The 26,768-nt window shown below is 36.1% G+C and overlaps 1 protein-coding gene across 3 annotated transcripts in view; it reads right to left on the reverse strand.

Annotated features, from left to right (window-relative positions):
• Positions 1–26,768, reverse strand: part of RNF220 (ring finger protein 220) — a 388,384-nt gene that overhangs the window by 37,581 nt on the left and 324,035 nt on the right. For all 3 annotated transcript variants that reach the window (XM_087719790.1, XM_087719789.1, XM_087719791.1), the window contains 4 exons: positions 16,490–16,586; positions 15,803–15,889; positions 10,042–10,097; positions 8,760–8,838 (listed from right to left, as the gene is read on the reverse strand). In XM_087719790.1, coding sequence (XP_087575916.1) covers positions 8,760–8,838; positions 10,042–10,097; positions 15,803–15,889; positions 16,490–16,586 — 319 coding nt within the window. The remainder of the gene's footprint in view (positions 1–8,759; positions 8,839–10,041; positions 10,098–15,802; positions 15,890–16,489; positions 16,587–26,768) is intronic.

A 26,768-nucleotide genomic window follows, 5' to 3' on the forward strand; every position in this document is an offset into this window, starting at 1 on the left:
ATAAAAAAAACTTGAAAGTGTGTGAATTAGTTTTTATAAATGTTGCTCCAAACCAAGTCATGTATGCATACCCCGAAGGTGATTAATGTAGCAAGAAGTACTGAATACTTAAATGACCAGACTGAGGCTAATACTTTGCAGTCAAATATGTAAGAGGGATCTTCATTTGTAAGCATCTACATTTTGTTGTCATTTAAATTGTATTTTTAGCATATGGCCTGATTTCTATACTTTAGTATTTTACTTATTGATAATTTAAATTCTTAAGCAGTTTTGTGCTCCCACTGATGAGATTTTCTTCTCTATCTTACAAACCCTTTGTAGTAAAGTTATTTTATTAAGTTGTGAACTATTACCGGTAGTTGATGTGACTTTGTTTCAATATATTTTATTTTAAAAATTGGTTAAACTTTTAACACAGCAATCTCTCTCCCTTTTGAAGAGTTGGTTGATTGATTATTCTCAAAATTCTGTCCTCTCTTATGGTATATGGATGGAACTGATTGACTTGTAGGCTTATCCATGGCCTGCATGTGCTGATTCATAGGACTGAAAAAGAATTAAGTTAGATAAATTCATTCTCATATGGTAACTAGTTTTCTTTGCTGTCAATGAAGATTACATAGGAATGGAAAGTGGCATAGAAATAGCTATCTTGAATGAAGTGCAACTTCTATGTTGTGCTTTATATTTCCCTTTTCACAAAAGAGAAAAGAGAGAGAGAAAGAGAGTAGGTATGAAAATGGATTTTTCAGGGTATCTCTCCACTTTATTTTAAACCTTGGAATAAATAAGGGGCTTCTGCTGAAATTTGAATGCTATCCCTTCCTGAAAGGAAGAAATATAGTGAAAATAAAAATAATCCATTACATTGGAACAGCTTAACATTCCAGAAGCTTCTAGCACAAAGGTTTTCAAACTTTTTCAGGCCATGGAACCTGTTGGTTTAAAAACAGTTTCCTAGAATCCATGATCAAGGAAAAAAAACTCTAGACGCAGAAAATAGGCTGTGCTCAGTGAACTTTTTCTTGTTGCATTTAGTCTCTCAAGGCTCCCCAATGAGTTCTGAGTTTTCAAACACAGTTTGAAAAAGCCTTTATCTAGCAGATAAACCCCTGGATTGACATTAAACATTGTTTCCATATTCTTAAAAGCAAGAAACAAAAACCGATTTTTAAATCAAACTAAACAACCCATGACCCCAGTTGGGTCATCATTGCGGACATTTTCTTACCAGATTCCTCAATGTCTTCAACAATGGCAGAGCTTCTAACGTATTGGAAAAAAATCTTAAAAATTCAGGGAGATATTCAAAGATGTTTCTGCCTTGAAAGTAGCTCACATGGCACTGTTTAGCATAACGTTTTGTATTTTGTCATAAAACGCTTTATGAAATTTGCCAATTTTCAGACATGGGTACTAACTAGATGGATGCATTCTGTAAGTCAGTCCATTTGAGGTATATGTTTGAGAAAGTTTGGCCCTTGCAATGACATTTTTTCTTCCGTTAAAGGTTACAGACCCAAGAATCTTGGTACTATATAGATGTGAAAAAGGGGAAAGGTTACTTTCACTTTTGAAGCCAAACCCTTTATTATGTATCTGAATAGATGATCAGACTATGTCTCACCTTTTGGGAGCGAATTTGGGAAACTTAAATTTTTTTTTCATGAGAATGTGTATTGTGCAGATACACATTGACCTCACTCTTATAAAACCCTTTTCTAAACCAAACAAGCATCTTGCCCAATCAACCATGAGAAGCATGAAGAGCTATATAAAGAAGATAATTATAAAGGGATTTAATGCTTGGTGAACTCAAATTGCTAAGGCTTATGACAAAGGTAGCACACATGCTTGCTTAACTGGCCCAACGCCTTGGCTTTGCTCTTATGTAAGCAGCACAGCTGGAGCTGCATCCCAAATGAGATTTGTTTTATGGAAAAGAAGAGTGTACCCCTTTGCTCCTGGGAATGGCAGCCAGTCCCACCTCCCTCTACTTTTGCTCCACTCCTGATTAATGATCTTGTCTGCCTGATTTATGACCCACCTTGGCAGATTAGAGTTTCCCTTTCAACCACCCCCTTTCCCCCACAACCTCAGAAGCCACAGCCACACTTCGCTGGAAATATTAGAGAATTATTAAATAAACATTCATACGTCATGTCTCTTCCCATCCTGAGCTCATCCTAGTCAACACTCGGCAGCCTGGGCCTGTTTGCTTTTCATGCTGACAACAAACAGCTGGAGTGATTCATGGAGAGGCTGGCTACAATGTTTCATGTCATATATCATGCTCTGCCCCAACAGAGATAAACTGATCAAGCACAACGGGCTGGAATGAATTTATGACAACACAAAATTGAGGAAAACAAATGGGAGCTGACCCAGTGGGGCACTAACCCAGACTCTTTCCTTGGCCTGCAATCTAGTTTGGTGGCAGAAAGCAAAATTGAAGATTGGCACTGTGAATTAAGAGGCTATCTTCTTAACCCCGAAAAGCCTTGATTTCAAGATGGCACCGGGCTATGTGGCAAGCATTTTCGGTAGAGGAAATTGAAGTGTTGTCCTGTTTGCTATCGTCACATAGATGGAAAATTCTGACTGCACGTCACTGCCAAGATTTAGGGGCCAATAATGCAGAAAGCTATATGACTAAAGAGCCATTCTGTAATGGAGATAAGCATAGTAATAAATAAATAAATATTACAATAAGTCTTCATCTAATTTGAAATTGTAATAAAAAGGGACAAGAATTTTCCCAGACATGAATTGTTTCCAATGGCAGAATAAGAAGCTAAATCAGAAACTGTAAGCTCCAACTATCAAATGAAACAGAAACAGTTCAACAATTACAAATAATTATTCCTTCCCCAGCCCACCCTCCAATAATACTGGAAGAGATTAACAGAAAGGTAAGAAGTTCAGAAAAAATCACAACTAAGATCAAATTCTGAAAGGCCTTGCACCCTTATGGAGTAGTATGGCAAATTTTGACATCTTCACAAAAGTGAAGTCAATAACTGGGGCAAAGACCAAGAAGCTGGCAAGTACACCAGTATCTTGGAACCTCTCCAAGTAAGAGAACCATAAGAGATTGTCTGCATGTGCTCTGGATGGCAGCTTCTCATGAGGAGACAGCAGGACAGTGGTTTTCTCTGGGTTTGAGCACTGGGGCAAATGGAAAAGCCACCTTGATGGCAACTGTGGTGAAATCTTTTAAAGGACAGTTACCATATTTTTCGGAGTATAAGATGCCCCCTTTTTCCTCAAAAAAGAGGCTGAAAATCTGGGTGCATCTTATACATCGAATACAGCATTTTTTGCCACCAGAAGCCCCATCCCTTCACCAAAATGGCCGTGCAGAGCCTTATGGAGGCTTTCAGAGAGCTCCTGGGGGCTGGGGAGGGCAGAAATGAGCAAAAAATGGGCCATTTTTTTGCTCAATTTTGCCCCCTCCCAGCCCCCAGCAGCACTCTATAAGCCTCCATTAAGGCTATGCCTGTAATTTTTTTGACAAAAAACGGGACATTTTTTGCTTGTTTTGGGGGGGCCCACCCCCAGGAGCACTCTGAAGCCCCCCCCAAGGCTATTCATGCCTCTTTTTTTTCTTTTTTTTTAAAGGGCCCATTTTTGCAAAAAACGGGCCGTTTTGGGGAGGTTTGGAGAGAGCAAAAACTCCCCCCCCCTTCGGAAAGCTCTTTAGTTGAAGTGATTGATGAGAATTAGATTGATCAAGTGCTATGCCCGCAGAAACAAAGTCTTAGGTGCTACAGATTGTCAGCGATTTCCTTCTCCAGTACATGGATAAATACACCTGGAAACATCTACCTACCTACTCTCTCCCTACCTTACCTACTGTATTTCTCTCTCCCCACCTCAATCTACCTACTTACCTACCTACTCTCTCTCTCCCTACCTATCTACTGTATTTCTCTCTCTCTCTCCCCCTCTATCTACCTACTCTCTCTCCCTACCTACTGTATTTCTCTCTCTTTCTCTCTCTCCCTCTCCCTACCTACTCTCTCTCTCCCTACATACCTAGTGTATTTCTCTCTCTCTCTCTCTCTCTCTTTCCCTCTATCTACCTACCTACTTTTAAGAAAAAAATTGTCTCTTAAAAACCTTGGTGCGTCTTATACTCCGGTGCATCTTATACTCTGCAAAATATGGTAAGTTCCCAAATCTCACTTTCTAGCCAATTTCACAGGTTTCCTAACAATAATCTTAAAAAGCTACTGCAAATCTTCAGAACAACAGGCTTGAACAGTCATTGCGTGAGTTTTATTTTCAACTCTGAACAAAAATAAAATTAATTATAAGTTTAAGAACTTAAAGAATTTGAAATAAATAGCAAAAACCTAAACAAGGTTTTGATCTAAGAAAATTATAAACAGGTTAAAAATCTAGATAAGGTTGGAACATTGACTTTATTATAAGATTTTGGAATTTATAAAAAATAAATGACCTCATGGGAAACAGACGTGGCTTGGCTATTTTGGCTGTTGTAAATAATAACAAAGGTAAGTTACTTATGATTTTAGAAATTGGACCCCAGAGTGGACTAAGGATTCTAAATTGAAGGAGAAAAAGAAACCACAAGCCTGTTCTTGATGTCACTTAATCCTTTTTACAAAATGACACAAAATATTATAACATTAGAAACATTAAAATCTTTGAAAAATTGAGATTTTTGAAAAATGGAGCCGGAAAATAATAATAGCAACACTGTCAATAATAAAGCCTGCTTTCACAGATAATATCCCAAAAATGTTAATGATGGAGTAACAGATGCAAAAATGACATTATTTTTAAAGTCCCAAAAGGGAAACTACAAATAATAGAAGAAGAGAATTATTTGGAAAGGGGTGCTTTACTGGATATACAGAAGAAACTGGCTAAAGTTTAAAAATTAAAATGGAAATACTAATAATAAACAAAGAAAATGACATGGAAAATGTTTCCTTATTGGATTTACAAATGAAACTTGTTAAAGCTATGAAGAAAAAGCTCCAAAAAATGTGAGGATAAAGAAACACTGAAAAGAATTAAAATCCTATAATAATATTTGGCTGAATTAAAGATTAAGGCAAATTAAGGAATGTAAATTTGGTTTATTTCATCAAGATTAAAATACTATTCTTTTATAAACTTCTGGTAATATCAGTATTGAAAAGTTTATACTTTAAAGATTTGCTTATAATACAGGATGGGATGAAGATATATCTTTCTGTAACTTTAGGTGGGGGGGTTTAAAGAATTACTAAATTTGTTTATACTTGTGATGAAAATTGAAAGTAACTTATTTACATATTTTTTGTTTATTACATTCTTTTCTTTTCCCCTATATATTTTTCCTATTCTTTCTCCATGTTTAGTTTCTTAGTTCTTACTATTATAATCATAATTTATAATTAATACAATTATATTTAAGAAAAATCCTCACAGGCTTTGTCTAAACTGTCTAATTCTACACATTATCCTCCTGTAGCATTCAATTTTAATAAAATTCTTTTAAAAAGAAATCTAACCATAATAGATTTAAAAATGAAGGAATAATTTATGCAATAAACATTAAAAGAAATTCTTTTTAAAAATCGGTCGTCTCAAAGTATCACAGTTCTTGTAGAATAACAAATGGATTGGGCCCATGACATTTATTATACCAAATTCAAGCAGCAACTGAGGAAGTTGAACTGAAATGAAAGCTAGTTAAACAAAAAGCAGATCCAAGATTAAACTCAAGGGAACAACCAGCAAATTCATCTCTTACTGAGGCAAGTTATTTGACATGCCAGAGATTTAGCTCCAAGAAGCCTACAGCACATATTCCATTAACTTTCAACCCAAATACATTAGCTTTGCACCAGAGGAAGGGCAGTTTACTGTATTGTATTAGCTAATTAAAAAGATACTCACCATACCAAGACTTTGTTTTGGAAAGAGGAAAGAAAATGAATGTCATTCTTATAAAAGTAGGATCAATAAAGAGAATCACTGCTAACTCCATTAACCATTGTTCTAAGTGGGCAGCCCAGCTGACACAAGTGATAAACCATGTGCTTCTAAACACTTTTTAAAATGCTAATCAGACATTATATGGAGCTTAACACAATAATCAATAATGTCCAGATTTAAAAGCAAAAATTAAAGTTATGAACAGAAGTGTTCCCATAGAGAACCCGCCACAAGCATCATCCAAAAGAAGAAAAATGAAACCAATTTAGCTCCAGATTAAGAGTGAGGAACTAGAAATGAATCAATTTAGCTAGCTGAGCTGGGTCACCATATATCATGGCTTGGCAGCGCAGGTGGAAGCAGCTAGGCAGTAGGAATATAAAAACCTCACCAGGCCCCAAGGTCTGATACTGGTTATCAATTAAGTTAACAGAACCCACCACTTCACACATAGCATGTTTAACTATCACAGCAGCAACAATTTATCACACACAAATTCTAGATAAAGTAGGATAAAACAGCTATAATCTTGGCTTCTAACTACTGTTTTCTGCTCTCAATGGAGTTAAGAGCCTCTATCTAATGGTAGCAACCTATTTCCAGAAGGGATTTCTTATGAAAGAACTGCTGTCAAGTGCAAGAAATGGTAATTGGCTTTTACTTTTTCTGAAAGGTTACAGCGGTTGACTGTCCAAGTTTAATTTTGGTCCTTAAAAGTCAAAGGTTTCTGAATGTTCCGTGATAGATCAGGATTTGTCACAAAGAAGCACCAAGTCTATATTTCACAGGACAGAATTATTGTATTCATCACTTAGAAAAAGTTTAAACTCCTCCAGGCAGCTCTGAATGAAGCATTTAGATAATGTGATCAAGGTGATGCTACCAATTCATCATTTGGACAAGTGTTTTTCAATTTTAAAGGCTAAGATTTGAGGAAACAGACAACTTTTGAACCAATGAAATTGCCATACTCCTGGACAAGACAAAAACTAAATTCCTTTGTTTTCTTCAGAGGTTCATAAACTGATTATGTGCCACCCACCTCAAATGATGGTTTGTGACCCCTAATCCCTATTTACTCCTAAAAAGCAGAAAAAATACATGCTGCCCCAGATCTGAGTGTCCCTGAGGTTTTAGCTAATGTGAGCCCAAATTGTTGAGATAAATAACTCATTTTAACTTCCTGCTCTTCCTTGCAGTGAAGAGCACAGAGAGAAACACACACTACAGTGGCACAGCTTAAAAGCTGCATTGTGACAGTAATTCATTAGAATTATCTTTCTTTCTTCCTTTGATACTTAAAGGCAAATATTTAAATTGTGGAACAACAAAAATTCTCTGTGCTCTTCCCAGCTGTTTACAGAAACTACTACCAAAATCATGCATAGTTCATTAGGTAAGATATGGCTCTAGCAAGTGTTATCAATTTGTCTACCTCCACAAGTTGTCTCTAAGACAAGTCAGCACAAGGCAAAATATATTTGTGTTATCTCCTGCTCCAAAGTGCTATTACTCCAGCTGTTTTCAATGTGGACCATTCTTGTCATCTAATAAAGTAGCAGCTTTTAGTAAAATCAGTAGTAAGATACACTACCCTATTTCTAGCACTTCAGCTACAATTACCTAATTTTTCCACTTTTTTTCCTGAACTCCATGCCACCTCTTAAATTAATGTTGTATTTATTTCCCCTCCAGTTTTCTTTCTACTTCAGCCTTCCTTCAACTGTTCACCACTAAAATCTCAGTACAATACTCAAACTGCAGAAGACTATACATACTTGCCCAACATATAAGACAGTATTACTAGCTTGCTGCAGAATGTTGTGTTCTTGCAAAGGCATTTCAATATGCATTTCCATAATTAAAATGTGCATATGTACCAGATTATCCTACAGTAATCTTCTCAATTCTTAGAACTATCCAAATATCGCATATCATCATTACTAACAATGTATTAGTGCATAACACAGTCTAAAAAGACTTTACATATATTTTTCTTTCTTCAGAGGAATATTTTTTTAAAAAAATGGGTTATCTGTGTTAACTTGATCACATCTTACATAGTATGCACAGCTAAAAAGGCCTCTTGCACTTGTATTATTCTATGTCAGCTAGTGAGCAATCTAGTCTGTTAAGCATTTCTATGCCTGAAGATTTCAATGCAATCAATCTACATTATACCCAGAACTCACAAGAAATAAGCTTAAATATCACTGTATGTGGCCTTGCCTGACTGCAAGAAGATTTGACAGTATTGTGCATTGCTCTGAACCCCTCTTTTGGTCACTACTCTTTGTAGAGCAAAATGATCTGTCTCATGTTACTCATTCCCAGTGGAAATGAAGGTTAAAATAATCTAATTCTATTCTGGAGAAAGGGCATAACGAGTAAGTCTTTTGAAAAATAACACGTCCCAGGGGGAAAGAAAAGGGCAGCGTTTTGATACTATAGAGAATTTAACACAAGGATAATATTTGCTATCATCCCTCTAAAGCCTCAGAAACTACACTGAGGATCTAGAAATGAAACATAAAATCATCTTTTAGAGCCAATATACCAAAATGGATTTTTATCTTTCTACAGATATGGAATTCCTATAAAGGCTAAAAAAAACCAAAAGGACATGAAAGAAACCCTTTGATTTTTAGCTATGAGAGTGCCAGCTTTAAAAGCTGTGTAGTTTCAATTGAAAATATATACATATATATATTCCTGAGTTTTGGATAGAGATAAGCTGGAGGCATCTTCTGTAATGTTGCACCTTTGACCATCAAATATATACATAGACAATTCATACTTACTTCTCTATGTCACTGTTTTTGCAAGTCTTTTGTGCAGGCTCTTGCTTACTACACTCCCCGTTACTTGTTGATGGCATTTCTATAAAGAGGAGGAAGAACTCAATCAATGAAGAAAGTTTATTCAAATGCACATCAAATTACAGCATAAGTAAAAGCCTCTCTTCTAAAAATTTAAACACCTCGTAAAAAAGCAAAAATGCTAATCACACAATTAATAATGAATTTGAGTGCTAATTTTAAATCGCCTCAATTCCAGTATGATACAAGCTGGTAATCTTCAAAAGCCTTGGCCCACCAGCCTTTGCTATTAACCATTATGGCTGCTGTTAAAGAAAACTGAAAAAATTGGAGGTCACAGGCTTAATTAGGCTTATTCTATTTTTTTTTTTTTTTAGAGTTTAGTATGGGACAGGCTTGTCTATCAACATACCCAACTGGACTAGTTCAAAATAAATAAATAAATACATTTGTCATGATTACTTTCTACTAACATTTTTTTCAGCTATATACAAATTAGAATTTAAGAATGATTATACTGTAGATGTATACTGCTGGAAAGCCAACATCAGAGAAAGAAAATTGGGTTTCGACTATTACATCGAAACCATAGTGGCCCAGTGTTTAGAATGCAGTACTGTAGGCTATTTCTGCTGACCGCCAGCTGCCTGCAATTTGGCAGATCGAATTTCACCAGGCTCAAGATTGACTCAGCCTTCCATCCTTCTGAGGTAGGTAAAATGAAGAGCCAGCTTGTTGGGGGCAATATGCTGACTCTGTAAACTGTTTAGAGAGGGCTGTAAAAAGCACTGTGAAGCAGTATACAAGTTTATGTGCTATTGCTACTTTCTCTATTTAGATTTCATGCACAAATATTATTTTGTTTAAATGGAAGTATTGAACATGTATAAAAAATTAACATTGTTTTGGGTTCCATAGTTTCGCTATTAAATAGGTATACTTTAATTCTAAAAGCATTAAATAGGTGAAAACTAAACATATTCAAAGATCTTTATCCGATCCTGAATAGGCTGAAGGCATAATATGAATGATAAAAATCCCTTCAAGGTCATTCCATGTTTTTACTTAAGGTTTGGTTGTCCTGATGTATGTATCACCATATCCAAAAAATGGATTTAGAACTCTGAATTATACTGTATACAAAGCAAAATCGAATTTTGTCATAAATGTGACTTCCCAAAAATGGTCTCTAAAATATAATATTCATCTTCAGTCTCTATGCACCTTCTAGGCCAACTAGCAGCCTGCTACATCGTATACTCACCATCACTTGCCCATTTAGAGAATTCTGGTGTTATTCGGGTACTAGGAGTGCCACCACTGAAAGAAGCAAGATAGCAATCATTTGTTACAGGACAAGAGACCTCAACCATACATATCTAGGATTTTAGAATTGACAAGTGCTTTACATTATAATTATAGTTACAAATTGAGAAAATAGTTATTTCCATTTAACAGTTTAAATATTAAGTCTGAAACTGTGTAGGGTTTCCTGCCTTGGCAGGGGGTTGGACTAGAAGACCTCCAAGCTCCCTTCCAACTCTTGCTATTGTATTGTATTGTAAGTGTAAATATTCTATGGCTCTGTTGTAGTTTCTTGGTAGAATCAAAACTTGACTATTGTCAGTTTGATCTGTAGATAATGAAACATGATTTTTCATTTCTTAATAGCTTAGATACTCTTATTTTCTTAACTAATGCTAATAGTTTATTTTTGTGTGTTTTGGGGAATTTCCCAATTTTGGAAGAAATGAAAACTGCTCCATTCCATCAGTTCAAATTAATTCCATTCTTACTATAACACTCAGCTCTGTTTTAGTTTAACACACATATTAATTGTAATTTGTAAAACTACAGATAGTTCTTGACATGATTATTTAATTATAGTTTAAAGATATAATGGCCTCAGAAAAAGTGACTTACGACTTATTCTCAAAATTATGACCATCTCAGCACGGTCACTTGATCACAATTTGGGCACTTAGTAAATGGTTCACATTTATGATGGTTGCAGCCATTTTAGGACCACTTGATTGTTGTTTGTGACCTTCCCAACCAGTTTCTGAGAAGCAAAGTCAATTGGGGAAGCTGGATTTGCTTAATGATTGCATAATTTGTTTAATGACCATGGCAAAATTGATCATAAAATCATGATTTGCTTTATGATTGCATCAACTTACGACAGGAAATTTTGGTCCCAACCAGTGGTGGGCTGATGCTGGTTCAGACTGGTTCGGGTGAACCAGTAGTTCCAACCAATGGTTGGGCCCGCTCACCTACCCTGGTGCTATCACGTCCTATATAATCGCTGGTTTTTCAATGCTGCACGCATTGAAAACACACGCTCACATTTTCGGTTCTGGGCGAACTGGTTGTTACAGTATGTGACGCCACCTCTGGTCCCAACTGTGGCTGTAATTTGAGTTATTGTAAATGTTATAAGTTGTAAACCTTTAAAAAAAAACACACACACACACACACACACACACACACACACACACACACACACACACACACAGCGAGAGAATAATATAAAAGAATGGAGGGATTTTCTTTAAGATCCCTGACAATTACTGAGTAGACTTACTCACTTATATAGATTAAGATAACAAAGATGATTAAGATGACAAAGTAGTTTTGTACACTTTGATAGCAATATTTCTATGCGTTATAAAAGAGGAAACAAATGAAATAGAATGATAAGTAAAGTACTTGTAGTGCAACATATTCTAATCAATGCATATTGTTGCCTGGGTGAAGGGAGATTACTCAGTGCAGGTAGAACCAGCATCTGAACTGATTTCATATTGGGAGCAATTTGAGGCACTATATTTGATCTAAGTAATTTGATATCACAAATCTCTTCCCTCCCACTTTTTATTTATGAAGTGCTACTTTGAAAAGTTCCAAAGGCATATTAAGCTTGAATAGTACACAGTTTTTTAATGATTCCTGAAAGTGAAACTTTTACCTCAATGAAATGAGAAGCTCATTATTTTTACTCTACAATGTTTTTTATTTTTTAATGGCTGAGGTTTGGCATTACTGTTTTTGAATGTTTATGTAGTCAATTTTATTGTTTAAATCATTGCATCACATATCTTGGGCTGTAGGGATGAAACATGTTATGTCTGACAAAGAACCTTAACTCCACTCAGGACCAGCTGAAAACTATTAAATAGGAAACTGAATCTTACCAACAGATTCTGTTAATTATAAATTTGTTAATGGTTTGTAGATCATGAACTGTAGGTTAGAGGCCTTGGTTTAGCTTATACTTTAAGTAACTATACATCTGAATTGATAGAAATAAGAAACACTGTCTAAATCACTTGTGTTTAGCTCTTTCTGCCAATGTTATATTAAATAAACTGTAGGATCCTCCATCCTTTTCACACTGCAGTAAAAACATTCAAATGGCTGAAATCTGATTAAGTCTAATGTATTCTTGCCTGAAATCTTATAAGATTTTATATGACAGTTTCCAAGTTTCACCCATTTGTAATGTTTTAAAACATTCTGAAGGATCAATCTGAGCTATGTAGAGAGTTGTGCTGTTCTGTTTAATATAATATCAAAATCAAGATTACTTGCTGTTATTCTCCACCCAGATATTGAAAGTTTTGACAGCATACAAGTTTAAAATATCATCATCACCATCATCATCATCAACAACAACAACAACAACAAAGAACCAAGCTAGGTATTGCAATTTAAAAGTACTGCAAAATTAATGCAGGCTGTCTTGTTTAGTTGTTCCCAGTGACAGGAGAATGCTAAGTGACAGCAACTGATAGCATGCATCAACATATGCATTGCCAATAATAAGACTTGTCAAAAGAATTTTTTGACATACTACATCTGAACTGGACCATCAAATGTGCACATAGCATTACATTCCTTTCATTAAATAATTTTTGTTTGCCATTCTTTCCTAATATAATATAGTAGACTATTGTTTCATGTTTTTGGGATGTAAATTATTTTGAAATCCAAGGGCTTAAAATGTGTCTAAATATATAGATGACAAAGGCAAGAAGCATTTTTAAACAAATGCAAACCCCACCCCCAGCATTTACATATCCCAAACTAATTTATAAGTAAATACATTTGCATCACTGCAATCTTGCTTCACTAACTGCCAATTAGAAGTCTTGGCCAGATTGGAAAGTATTTATTTTTTATTGAAATAGCATTTGCTTTCATCTTAGAAATATATACAGTCAAATCTTATGATTTTAAAGTATGGGAGCGGAAAACAAAGGAAGATCTATATAGGCTTTTGATATTGTGAAAGCTAAATCTCTTCTTTTTTATGCTATTCTAAATAAAATTAAGAGTATTTAAATTCTGTTCATTCAATGGGACAAATCCTTGAACATTTGTCTTATTGGCCTGGTTTTCATTTAGTGCTAAGCCACTTTGTTTTTGATTTAGTGTAAGACACAAATCTAGCCTAAGGATTTTTTTTTTAAACAAACTACAATTAAACTCCATTATAAATCTGGCTTGTTTTAACCATTAACCCGTTAAAACTCATAGCTTGTTCCTGAATTGTCTTTTGTGTGTCATTTAAGTTGTAGGTAATAGAAAGAGAAATAGGGTGAAGCTAACTAGGAGTAACCATGAAGTTGTAAGCAAGACAAATCTTGACTTGGTGCTATTTCCAAATACAACTACAAAATACAACAATCAATATGCAGTATTCCAGCTCTTTCTGTGATGCTCCTAGGCCTTTTCCTTTGCTCATTCACATACAAAATATGTATACCAGTTTGTTCTGTGTATTCAAGCATAATGCAGTCCTTGCTAGATACCTACCATATTTTTCGGAGTATAAGATGCACCGGAGTATAAGACACACCAAGATTTTGAAGAGGCAAATTAAAAAAAAAAGTTTTGCACTCTGCAGACCTCTCAAAAACGGCCCGTTTTTCCACGAAAACAGGCCCGATTTTTGACCACAAAAAGGGCATGCAAAGCCTTTAGGAGGCTTATAGAATGCTCATTGAGGCTGGGGGAACAAAAACGGCCATTTGGTCGATCATTTTTGCCCTCCCCAGCGCCCAGGAGCACTCTGGAAGCCTCCTAAAGGCTATACACATCCATTTTTGCAAAGGGGGCAGGGTTTCATGAAGCCAAAAACGCTGTATTCAGTGTATAAGACGCACCCAGATTTTCACCCTGGTTTTTTTTAGGGAAAAAGGTGCGAAAAATACGGTACATTTTAGAGTGCCAATTTCATGGCTCTAATAAACTAGCAAACTATTTCAGGTAGTCCTTGACTTACAACAACAACTGACATTTCTATAACTAGTTGTAAAGTGGAAATGAGACCCCTCCTGAAGAAACCGTCTTTGGACCCAGCCATCTTGAGCAACTATCGTCCAGTCTCCAACCTTTCCTTTGTAGGGAAGGTTGTTGAGAAAGTGGTGGCCTCTCAACTCCGACGGTCCTTGGATGAAACCGATTATCTGGATCCCTTTCAGTCCGGTTTCAGGCCTGGCTACAGCACGGAAACTGCTTTGGTTGCGCTGATCGATGATCTCTGGCGAGCTAGGGACGGAGGCCATGCCTCCATCCTAGTGCTTCTTGACCTCTCAGCGGCCTTCGATACCATCGACCATGGTATCCTTCTGCGACGGTTGCGGGAGGTGGGAGTGGGAGGCACCGTTCTCCGGTGGTTCTCCTCCTACCTCTCGGACAGGTCGCAGTCGGTGTTGGTTGGGGGGCAGAGGTCGACCCCTAGGCCCCTAAATTATGGGGTGCCGCAGGGCTCGGTCCTGTCCCCCCTCCTATTTAACATCTACATGAAGCCACTGGGTGAGATCATACAGCGGTACGGGATTAACTACCATCAATATGCGGACGATACACAATTGTATCTGTCCGCCCCATGCCAACTCAGTGAAGCGGTAGAAGTGATGTGCCAGTGCCTGGAGGCTGTTAGTGTGTGGATGGGAATGAACAGGCTTGCGCTCAATCCCGACAAGACTGAATGGCTATTGATGTTCCCTCCCAAAGATTGGCAAACTATTCCATCTTTCAGGCTGGGGGGTGAAATTATACACCCCTCAGACAGGGTTCGCAATTTGGGAGTCCTCCTGGACCCACAGCTGCCTTTAAATCATCATTTGTCGGCTGTGACCAGGGGGGGGTGTCTTTGCCCAGGTTCGCCTGGTGCACCAATTGCGACCCTACCTGGACCGGGAGGCACTTCAGATAGTCACTCATGCCCACATCACCTCAAGACTGGATTACTGTAACGCGCTCTACATGGGGCTGCCCTTGAAAAGTGTTCGAAGACTTCAGCTAGTCCAGAATGCAGCCGCGCAAGCGATTGTGGGTGCACCCAGGTACACCCACGTTACACCTATCCTCCGCGAGCTGCACTGGCTACCCATTGGTCTTCAGACACGCTTCAAGGTGCTAGTTGTTACTTATAAAGCCCTGCATGGCATCAGACCTGGGTACCTGAGAGACTGCCTCCTGCCAAATACCTCCCAAAGACCGATTCGATCTCACAGGCTTGGCCTTCTCCGGGTTCCATCGGCCAGCCAATGTCAGCTGGCAACCCCCCAGGGGAGAGCCTTCTCTGTTGCTGCACCGGCCCTCTGGCATGAGCTCCTCGTGGAGATCCGGACCCTTACTACCCTCCCGGCCTTCCGTAAAGCTACCAAGTCCTGGCTGTTCCGACAGGCTGGGGGCTGTTGAAATATCCAGCCCCGCCTCAACTGTGAATGTTGTGCATTTTTAAATTCTTTGTATTGTCTTATTTATTTCCCTTTCCCTGTTTATTGTGAGCCGCCCGGAGTCCTTCGGGAGTGGGGGGCATACAAAACTAATAAACAACAACAACAACAACAATAAAGTGTTTATTTAGCATGTGCCTGGATTCTCTTTACCTTGGATCGTATTAAGAACGAAAAAAGTATTGGCTTTGAATTTATTGACACCAATTCCCAGCACAACAAAGCAAATTCTTCTATGTTCTAACACTGCATTTTTAAAGGAAGCCTACTTACTTTAGGACTGCACCTCGGAGTGCCTCTCTCTCTTTGGCTTCACCTGGTTCTTCCCCAGTGCATGGAATGATATCTGCTTCAGTGTATCTAAGAATAAAGTGTTAAGGAGAATACAGCCTGATACTAATTTTAACATTTGTGGACTTCTTTTTGGTGTTTATTTTAAGTCATCTTGGAGATCAACCAAGTTATTTTCATAACATGAGATGAACAATTCCAATTCACATATTTATTAAGTCTCAGATAGATTTAATATCCCACCAGTCCTCTAAAATACATATTTCCTCTTGCAATATTTCTCCACAACAGCAATCCTGTGAAATAAATTGTGCTGAGAGACTACTTGAAGTCCCCCAGTGAGTTGTCAAAGCTATGGATGGACTTGATTTTGTGGAATCTCTCTGTTCTTTATCTAACTACCAATTATACCACTCTTGAGCCAATGTATTTATGAGGTATCAAAAGTAATATATTTGGGAATAGTATCTCTCCCCCCCACTCCAAAAAAAGGAACAGCATGTGAATGCCACTGGTGCTATCAGGAAATTGCCAGAAAATAAGGTTTATCAATATGTAAAAAAATTGTTTCTGAACTCTTCTCTAATAGAGTTAAAATCATAGAACTTCTAGAAACAGAGGTACAGCAAAGCCACTTGCTAGGAGTTTAACATCTCTAGAAAATGATACTGTGGTTTTCCATATTCCAATGTGTCATCACCATCCACATCAAGGTCAGCATCACTGTCCGGATTCTCTTTGCCACTGCACATGACAAACCCAGATCCTAGAGACAAAAAGAAAATCCGTAGAGAACATCATTTAAGGATATAACTAATGGAGAAATACAAATTATTTAGAAGTTTTTTAAAAGCAAAGGTTATTTTATCTTTTTACATAAAAAGGAATTTAGAGAAAATTTCATTGTTCTCTTGATATTTAGATTTATTTTTTGGGGGGGAGGGACCAGATATCTGTGAGGAATGACATTTCTCAGAAATAAACTGAACTGGGAACTGCAGTGCATAACAGCAGAAAAAGTATATTCAAGCCAAAAGCAAGCAGTCTATGATTTATGAGAACTATTGTGGCAAGCGAAGGAAAAAGCAAATGTAGAGAACTTCCAGTTAAAATGTACGGAATGAAAAACATTGTTCTATGCAGAAGAAATCCCAGTATTCCAATGTTGATATGAAAAAAGAGTTTCAATACATATTTGATGGACACACATACTGAACTTCTATGTAAAACGGAATGTTAACTTTTCTTCATAAATTGTATTTATTTGTATTCTGCCTTAATCTGAACTGCTGATCACTTGCCCCACCTCACCACCAGATTAAATGAATATTTTAATAAATCCAGAGTAAAGGGAATACAATATGCAGGATACAATATACATAGATAAAATATTTTTAATGTTGAAGTATATGGTAAATGACAATATAATATGGGGAATCCATTTAGGAACTAATTAAAAAACATCTATCCAGCAAACTTTATTCAGCCTTCTAGATATGGTGATAAAACACACACACCCATGAGCTGCATTCACTACCATACCTATGACATCCCTTCATCCCCTATGGATGTGAATTGTTTTGATGCTCTGTATTAAAACATTTACAATAAGTTATTGACTTTGGATGGCAATACGGAGAAGAATCTGTCAGGAACCACTGGACCAGTGAACCAGATTGTTTACACATATTGACCATATCTCAAAAAAATTGTATAGCTGACGTGCCCATTTTATACAACTTAGGTACCATTTTCTATTTACCAGTTTGGAAGCCAAATTTTATTTGTTCTGTACAGCTACAAGTTTACAAAGGTAACTTCAAAAAGTAAAATGTTTCTTTTCAGTTTCCTGAAACAGGCATGCTATACTTATTAAATAATGTACAATATTGCACATAGTAGCCTTAATTTAATGACTAGTCACTATCGAACAGAATGTATATATTTTGAATCGTTTGTCTGGCAAATCTTTCTGTCTCCTGTTCATAAAAATAGTTCAGAGGTCTGTAATAAGATAGTCACTAGGACTTACTAAACACCACTGCTTGTCATTTACAACTCACAGCTGAAGCCATTGAAATGCATTATTAATAAGCTGCAACCACGTTGGACGATGAAACTGCACTTTCTCAAACATTGGGTGGCAGACTTATATATGCCTACAGACAAGCACCCAACCTGAAGCAGATTCAATCTCACAAGCAACAGGAAGCTCTCCAAGTGACAAGAAAATATGCATGGTTTATGGCAAGAACTGCTGCATGGATGTCAGTACTTTATGTCACCACTGACTCCCTAGCAACTCTTGATGTAACTAACAAAATGGACAGATTCACAAACTCTCGTAAGTCTTCCTAAAAATTTCTAGGAAGCAAACTGGAAAATCTTGCTTTTTGAATTCCATTTACTTTTTGCTGTTTCAAAATTGACTGAAGTCACCATATAAATCAAAAACAGAAGGGTTTAGGTTCCTCTCTAAAGTCAATGGTAAACTAGCTACTATTGCCAAGAAAATTGCACGGTATGCCCTTGAGGCATATCATGCAATTTTTATTGCATTAGGAGTTAAATTTAACAAAGGGGATGTTATCTTCACCTTTAGCCATGAGAAATTTTAGATTCAGCATCACAACCAACATTATTTTCCTACAGACCAAGTTTAAATTTAAGCTGAAGTGAGCCACTTTGGCACAGTGATGCTGGCCTAGAAACCAGCTGTAGGATTCCCTTAGATGTGACAGCTGGCTGGGCAACTTTTGGTTAATTACTGTCTCAGCCCAACTCAATTGACAGAGTTATTATTGTGAGGAAAATAGAAGGCAGGAGTATTAGTTCCATTCACCACCCTGAGTTACATATAAAACACAGAATTTAAAAATATTTAAAAAATGTTAAGGTATGGGAAACAGACATTATTTTTTATAAGGAAAAACAATAATATGTACTCAGATTCACATTTCAAACCTGAGATTCAAAAATTTTCCAAAGACAAAATCTTCATCCAAGTCAAGTATCTGAGGGTATTAGGATCTTGATCCAAATTCCATTTCATTTTTCTAGCCCAACTGCCAAACTTCTAATATGATTGAACAATGTAGGTATACAGTGTTGTTTCTCCATAGCAATGGATATTTAGTCACCTAATTTTTTAAATGATGCTTTTATTTGTGATGCACCACCTACTCTCCCCTTTGGGGGAGATGGGTGGCTAAATCTGATAAATAAATATATCCAAACAATTGCCAATAGAGCTTATCAATGAACTTAGCCTTGACTTTTTTCAAATCACATTTTCTAATTTTGAATAATCAGAATAACATTCTTTATACTATGACATCTTAGATAATCACTCCGAATAGAGAGCACACAGCATAAATGCAAGGCAACCCCCCTCAAAAAAATCCCTAATATGGCCAAACATATTAAGCAATCTCAAAGTTAAAACAGAAAATAAGATAATAATTATTAAAGTTTTTCTTGTAAATTGTCCTTTTTATTAGTTTAATTAATATAAAATACAAAAATACAAAAACAAATAGGAAAAAATAGGGGAGGGAAAAACGGAAGGGAAGAGTGTAGAAAAGAGGGGGGGGGAAACCGTTGAGTTCCGACTACCTTTGGTGCAGTAGAATAAGATAGTAACATCAAACCACAGCTTTTTACTTTTACTTAATAATATAAAGTGGCCATTTCTATTATCAACAAATCTGTCTAATCAGTAAAACCCAAAATCAGTTTCATTTTTTTCCACCTCAAGCACAAATCCAAAAGATTATTATTAAAGTTTTAATTTCAAATGACTACTTAGTGTGCCTAAGAGTTATGATAGGAATAATAATCTTAACATAATCTTAACTTTTGTTACATTGTTTAGTTTAATGATTTGGTTGCCACAATTCTTGGAACTGTAGGGGCACAAAAACATAATATAAATATAGCTGTCAATATTCTATTCTAAATAATAACCCCTATGTCATTTACACAAGAAAAACATGTTTACTACTTTATGTTTCCAGTTTAGAAGATTTTACCTGTACACAACCTCATCCTTGCTAACAAAACCAATCCAATGAGCTAGAGAACCTTATTCTCTGCATTCTTTAATCCAAAGTGCCTCTTTCAAGGTCCAAGCAAACGAGTATGAATACTCAGGGCATATTCTGGGGCTATTAAACCAAGAAAAACAAAGTGACCACTGTTTCTAATCCCCATTGTTCTTGTAGTCAGTTGCTCGACAAGCAATTCCAGCACCAGTATTGAGTGGCACTTCTATAAACCCTGTGACAGTTTGGGAGACAAACTCTCCCTCATCAGTCAGAATGTACAAATCAGGATCACTTACTCTGAGAGCACAGCTGCCCTCCAGCACTGTGCTCACAGCTCTGCTCAGTCTGATTTTGAAGACCCTGGCACCAAAAAATGAGTTAATACCAAACATTGTAGGAGTTCAAAACAATAAATATTCCTGCTGATATATTTATTTATTAAATTTATATGCGGCCCATTCCCCTACAAAGTGACTTTATTGCACACAACTTATGGGGAAATTTTAAACTGCACATTAGAAATTCTTCTCTAAATGCCCAAAAATGTTTCTTTTCTCATGTATAAATATTTCTTTTTTCTGCTACCTCCTTGCTCATCTATCATGCATGAGTGGGCAAGCTATAAAGTATGACTTCAAGTGTTATTAAAGATTGAAAATAGTGAACAGGAGACACTGACCAACTCTCTGCTCTAAAGGCTACTCAAGAATTGCAGTGTGTCCATGAGTTTATAAGCTAACCAGAGGGGAATCAATAGTTTATGGTATCTGTTACTATGAGTGTATAAAATTATATTAATCATGAACAAAGGTAACTAGAGCCATCAGTCTCTTACAGCAATCTTTCCCCCACCCAAAGGGAAGTCTTTTTTAAATACTGTTACTGTTTACAATTTAAGATGTTAGTTTTTTCATTTACTTTAGCTAGCATGAACCTAATTACAAGATGTGGCAAAGAGCCTCATATAATGTCCCAGGAAGTAAGTCTCCATATTTGTGCATCTTCCTCCTTAAATGAGTTACATATTTACTGCTAGTAAAAGCTTCATTGAATAAGTGGACTCTCCACCCAATGGTCTTACAAAATCCTGTACTTTTTATTGGAAGAGTACCTGCATCTATACTACATTCATACGCAGATGGTAGCATGAAATAAAAGAAATAATGCACCTTGCATAGTTAGGCTTACAGAACAAATGGCATATGGATAATACTTCATTGTGGAGAGCAAACAACAAAAATAATGCCAATGAAAAAAGCAAGTTCTTTTGCAATCAGTCACAAGAGAAAAGACAGAAAGGTGAAGATACCAATTGCATTCTTAGTTGGGTTGATTATTTGTGCCAGCAACTCATAATCTAACTTTAAAACTGAATAAAATTAAAGCACCTAATTATTTTCTTAGCTAAAACATTTATAAACAAAATGACAAATCTCCTACTTGTCCAATTGACAACAGCAAAAAACAACTGCTGGTTAATATGTCCTGTACGTAGCATATATTAGCTTCAGACAGCCACCATCTGGACTGTTAGGGTCAACTATTCATTCTCCAGCTATTCCAGAGCTGCTCAACCTGATTTTTTAATATTGAATTTGGTCCTAACATTTACCTATGTATGTTTAAGTAGTTATCATTTGTGGATACTGTTGCTAATTGCCACTTACAGGTAACTTTTTAAACGGTTATAAATTGCAAAAATCTGTAAGTAAAGAATACATAAGTTCATGGCTGCCACAAGAATTGTCCAATGCTGATTGAAGAGTTAAGTTTATAATATATATTTCCAACTGTCACTCTCCCAGGCAGCATAAGGGACATTAAGCAGTTCCTTCCTTATCAATAATTCCACCTGGTTTTACTTTTTAACTGGCTAGCTTGAAAGATTTTAACAATCAAAAATAAAATGAGGCTTTACCATTTAGGTAAACAATTTATACAATTTGGAGGAAGAGTGTTTTGCTCAAGCTTTTTCCCCTTTAAACACCAGATTTTGTTAACTGTTTTGCTAGAAGTATGTAACAGCCACACGAGGAACACCTATTTTCTCAATATCTTTATTATATTTGATTTACCATTACAATAGAAAAAGAGAATCATCCAAGAAAAAAAACCCCAAGACCATAAAGTAAAACAACATATTAAAGTTTGCCCAGTTGTATATTGATAAGATATATGGCCATTTGATATTTGAGTATATTCAAAATAAATAACAAATATAAATATATCAGTAAAAAACATAACATTTATCAGTATGATTCTGAAACGTAGAAATGACGAGGACATGAGCAAGAGTTTCTACCTGTGTGGATAAGAGCGAAGTCTCTAACTAAGGAATTCCATAAAATCTTCCCGTCAAGAGTATTGAAGTGAGGTCACGAAAATGGGCTCTGGAAAAGGCCCATCTACATTTGCTTAGAGTTAGATTGTTATAGATACCCCACAGTAGTGGGCTTGGGGATATCTAACATTTGCTTACAGAATTCAGAAGCATTGGTTATATCATTATGACAATCAATGTCCCCTAATTCTTTTATTTACTACTGATTTGGCCTCTCCATGTTCTTTGGACTAAATATTCAGAAGAGAAACCAAGTCTGCAAAGGCCAAACAAGATTCTGAGTCCTGAAATTAAAAACTTGGCCCAAGTCTGGACCTCAATAGTTGGCATGCTTGCTTCATGCCTGAAGACTGCATTAAGGATGCATTTTGGAATAGTCCTAAGGACTATTACAGGAAATTCAATTGAATGGCTTCATTAGGTTTGCATATGGTATTTTCTTCATCCAAATTGTCAATCTTCTAGTTCCTGTGAGAAACATACTCTCCCCTCTTAGTCTAGGAAAATTAAAAATGAACAAAATTGCTTTAGTGCTGCTGGGACTCACACCTATTTCCTAGGCACAATATCTGGCAATGATTTCTGTGATATTTCAGCAGCTGAAGAAACAAGCTAAAACAAGAACATGGGGTGATAGGGATGCAGTTTAGGAAAAAAAGCAAAGGGAAAATAATTTGCAATCATTGAAATAAATGATGTATATAAATGATCAGGTAAGCAAGAGTTACATTAGTTACACCGATGGCACTATTGAAAATAAACCTAACCAGAGACAGGCAGGAAAGTCCATTTTTTCCTAACTGAAAGCAACCACTAGACTAGATCTAAACATTTAAAAGAAAAAGTAGATAGGTGCTCAATACTGGACAGTTTCCCTAAGCCAAATCCCAGAGCTTTGGTAACAGGAAGGCATAAGGTTCTTTTGTGCTTCCATCCCATTTTGGGTCCATCTGAAAAGAGAATCCTACATCCAAACCGCAATGGCAATTCTTCCATTCCCAACCTAGCATTTACCCACAAGACACTCAAACATTTCTGTGCTTGTTCTGCAGCAGACTATTATCCTAAAGGAAATTTGCAAGCAAAAGCTACTGGTGAAATTTCCATGAAAGTGTCTCATTCTTCCCATGAGGAAAAAAATGGAGGGGGGAGGAGGAGGAAAGATGGAATTAGAGTAATCTTGAATTACTAAAGAGGGTCACATCACTGGATCAATAAGCAACACTGACAGAGATCAGGTTGCATTGCAATTCTGCCAATAATAGAGAGGATAGAAAAGCTGAGAGAAGGATTTTTCTAAAGCAGCAGAGCATGAAACAGAAAGCTTGGTAAGCAATCCAAAGCAGTGTCTTGCTTTACAGACCCCAATGGCAGCACTGGGCTTTGCTTGTGAAACAATTCACTCAAACTTGCTTGAAAGACTATGGCTCTTCATTTGATAAAACAAGCTTTTATACTCACTGTAAACTAAATGTCATCAAAGTCCTGAAGATGAAAGAAAACTAGTAATTAATCAACTAATTAAGCAACTGACTGTAAAGACTGGGGCCACCCATTAGCCTGGAGTAATATTTCCTGCTTTTCAATCAGCAGCATATATCACTGATTTTGTTACCTGTTATGCTAGAATAAAAAAAGGAATTCACTTCCCAGGGAAGAAGTGGCAGTGAGTTGAGATAAACTCTGCGGTACAAGTAAAGGAAACAAGTGACTAAATACATGAAGCCAGAAAATAGGGGCAGCTCACTGTCTTACCAGTTTCAAACTGAAATTAGTTACAGATGCAGTCACGGTGTCTTGTGTAAACGCTATCGATTGGAAAGCTGACAGTCTTAGGAGCTTCAATGCTAAGACAATCAATTTGGCAACAGTGTCACCTGCCACTTTGCTGAATAGTTGACAATGCAATTATCCAGTGTGGAGGCAAGGAGTTGGCGTGTGTCAAATGCAATTAATCACCTTCTGGGCACTATTCAATAATGCATTTTACCGCCTGGTGCAAGAGACGACATGCGAAGACAAGTAGCAGTTTCAAGTCATTGAGGAACCACATTTCTTTCTTTTTGGGGAAACAGAATGCCAAAAAAAAATAAAAATACTGTCCGATCATAACAACTGCATTTTAAAATGTTATTAAAATAGTCTCAATCAATATTTTTGCAGATGTGTTTGAAAGGCAACTTCAAAACCCAGGAGAGAGTTCAGGGCAGATGGCTAGAGGGAAAAATAACTGAATTAGAATCTGCAGCCTTCATACTGAAAATAGGAGTGTGTGCAGACACAATTATAGCAAGAATGCTGCAAATGCGAAATGTAGCTAAACATACAGTTTAGCGACAAACAAAATATGCATTCAAAATGGATTATCTCAATTTCCAGCATGAAATTACTTTTTAGTTAGGGTTAGGGTTTTAAGCCATTCCTCTATGTCTTTTTTCCTGCTAGAATAAGAGTTGGAAGAGATCACAGAGATCATCTAGCTCAACCTCCTGCTCATTACTATTTGATTGAATTTGATAACAGATGACTTATAATTATGAAAGTGTATGAATCCAAAGTTGGCAACAATATCCCAATCTCAGCTTTTAGTGCTAAATATTTTGAAGTGGAAAGGGAATATTGTGGTCAACCCTAAACAAATCATTGAATTTTCATCTACTTTACCTCACAAAAATTTCATAACAATAAAATGCCACACTTAATTTTAATGAAAAGGTATTTTTAATGGATCTATAGAATCTGCAAATATTAAGTTCAAAACCTAGCCTACTTGAAGACTATGCTGTTTATATAAAGGCTGACTATAATACATTTTCTTCATTTCGTGAAGGCACTTTTCTCACTTTTTCTACTTGTTAAGAAGGACACAGAAGAGTAATAAGCATAGTGAACCCCAAAAATATTTGCCAAGAAAGGCAATGTAAGGCCTCATTATATATTATTGAAGAGATGCACCATTATACTCAATGGAAAATAACTGTTTTCTTTCTAAAGGCAAAATGTTTTCAAAGAAAAAAACCAAGAAAGTTCAGTTGCCTTTTAGTCATATTTGTATCTCCATCTTCTGAATTATTTATTCTGCTTTCTGTGCAATTAAGGAATTATCATCTTGATTTCTTCCAAAATGTGTTTTATTTATTCAAAAGTCACTTGTGCAAGATTTTGGGAAATTAACATATTTTATTCATTAATGCTTATAAAAATTCCCACCTTTAAATTCTGTTTCAAGTATATTATTAATTGTACAAAATGTACATAGCTAAGTATTTCAATTCAATTTATTGCCTAGGTAGACATATAGTTTTTTGGTGCATTATTTTTTTCTTATTTTTCTGAAAAATATACAAAAAATTAAAATACAATCCACACAAGTCACTTCAATGCACCACAAAATAGATAGGTAAAAATGATGTAGAACATAGTTGCAAGGTATCTGAATCCTAAATAGCTCTTAATACTGTAAGTAAACAAGATTAGTCATCCTGAGATATGTAACTAATTCAACATATATTATATGCTAAGATAAATATTTAGGTTTATATATAATTTTAACAAGATAAATACACAAACAATCACACATTAGAATGATTTCTGAGAGGATAAAATTGAACTTGACAGGTTTTTATATTTATTCTCTCAGATACATGATAAGGAAAATAAAAAACCAAGTACTGCATAAGCATATTTGTACATCACAAGGATTACAAGAATCTATAAAGGCTGAAAATTACAAGATTTGTTTTAAGTGGCTTTTTGTTAGTTGTATGCTAGATTTTCAGCTGTAAGCTTTAAAGATGCAAATAATTAAAAACCAATTGTAGACAAAAATAAGCACTGAACTTGAGGAATAGTCCCTCAGGTAAGAAATCTTTTAACTTGAAAGAAAAGTAATTAAGGAATTATGAAGCTATCTTAAGTTACTCTGCTGACATTCTTTCAACCTCATTTTCTATTGTCAAATTGAAAGTAGATCAATTGAGAATTATGAATATCAAGAATTAATTACAGATGTATTGAAAGGATATGTAAATATTAGAGATTCCTTTTATTTCCTTAGTGGTCACCTAAAATGCCCTTATAACTTGCAGGAATATCACTGGCCCGCACTCTTTGATATGATCTTAAATAGCCATACAACTTTTAAAAATCCAACTACAGGTAGTTATCAAATTATAATTGTGAGCCCTTATTATGAATTGTTAAGTCATGACAAACTTTAAGCGAGTCACTGCACACAATTTTTTGACCTTTTTTGCAGCAGTTGTTAAGCGAACGTCATGGTTGTTAAGTGAATCCATTGTTCAATATGGGGCATTTTTACCAGAAGTAAACATGATTTCCTGCAAAAAACATTGTAAATAGCATTCCTGTGACCATGAGATTGTGCAAATGACTGTAAATGCCATAACTTTGAATCTGAGTGAAAAATAATATTTTTGGGGGGAGGGGACTTGTTGTAACTTTGAATAGTCACTAGGCAACCAGTCATAAGTTAAGGATAACAGGTGACAAATTAATAGAACCAGAAATTAATAAAAGCAGATAGAGGCCACATAGCTTT

This window comes from Thamnophis sirtalis, unplaced genomic scaffold (genome assembly GCF_051295495.1).
Source record: "Thamnophis sirtalis isolate CommonGarterSnake01/CBP01778 unplaced genomic scaffold, rThaSir2_p1.2 scaffold_7, whole genome shotgun sequence".
In the NCBI taxonomy this organism is placed as follows: domain Eukaryota; kingdom Metazoa; phylum Chordata; class Lepidosauria; order Squamata; family Natricidae; genus Thamnophis; species Thamnophis sirtalis.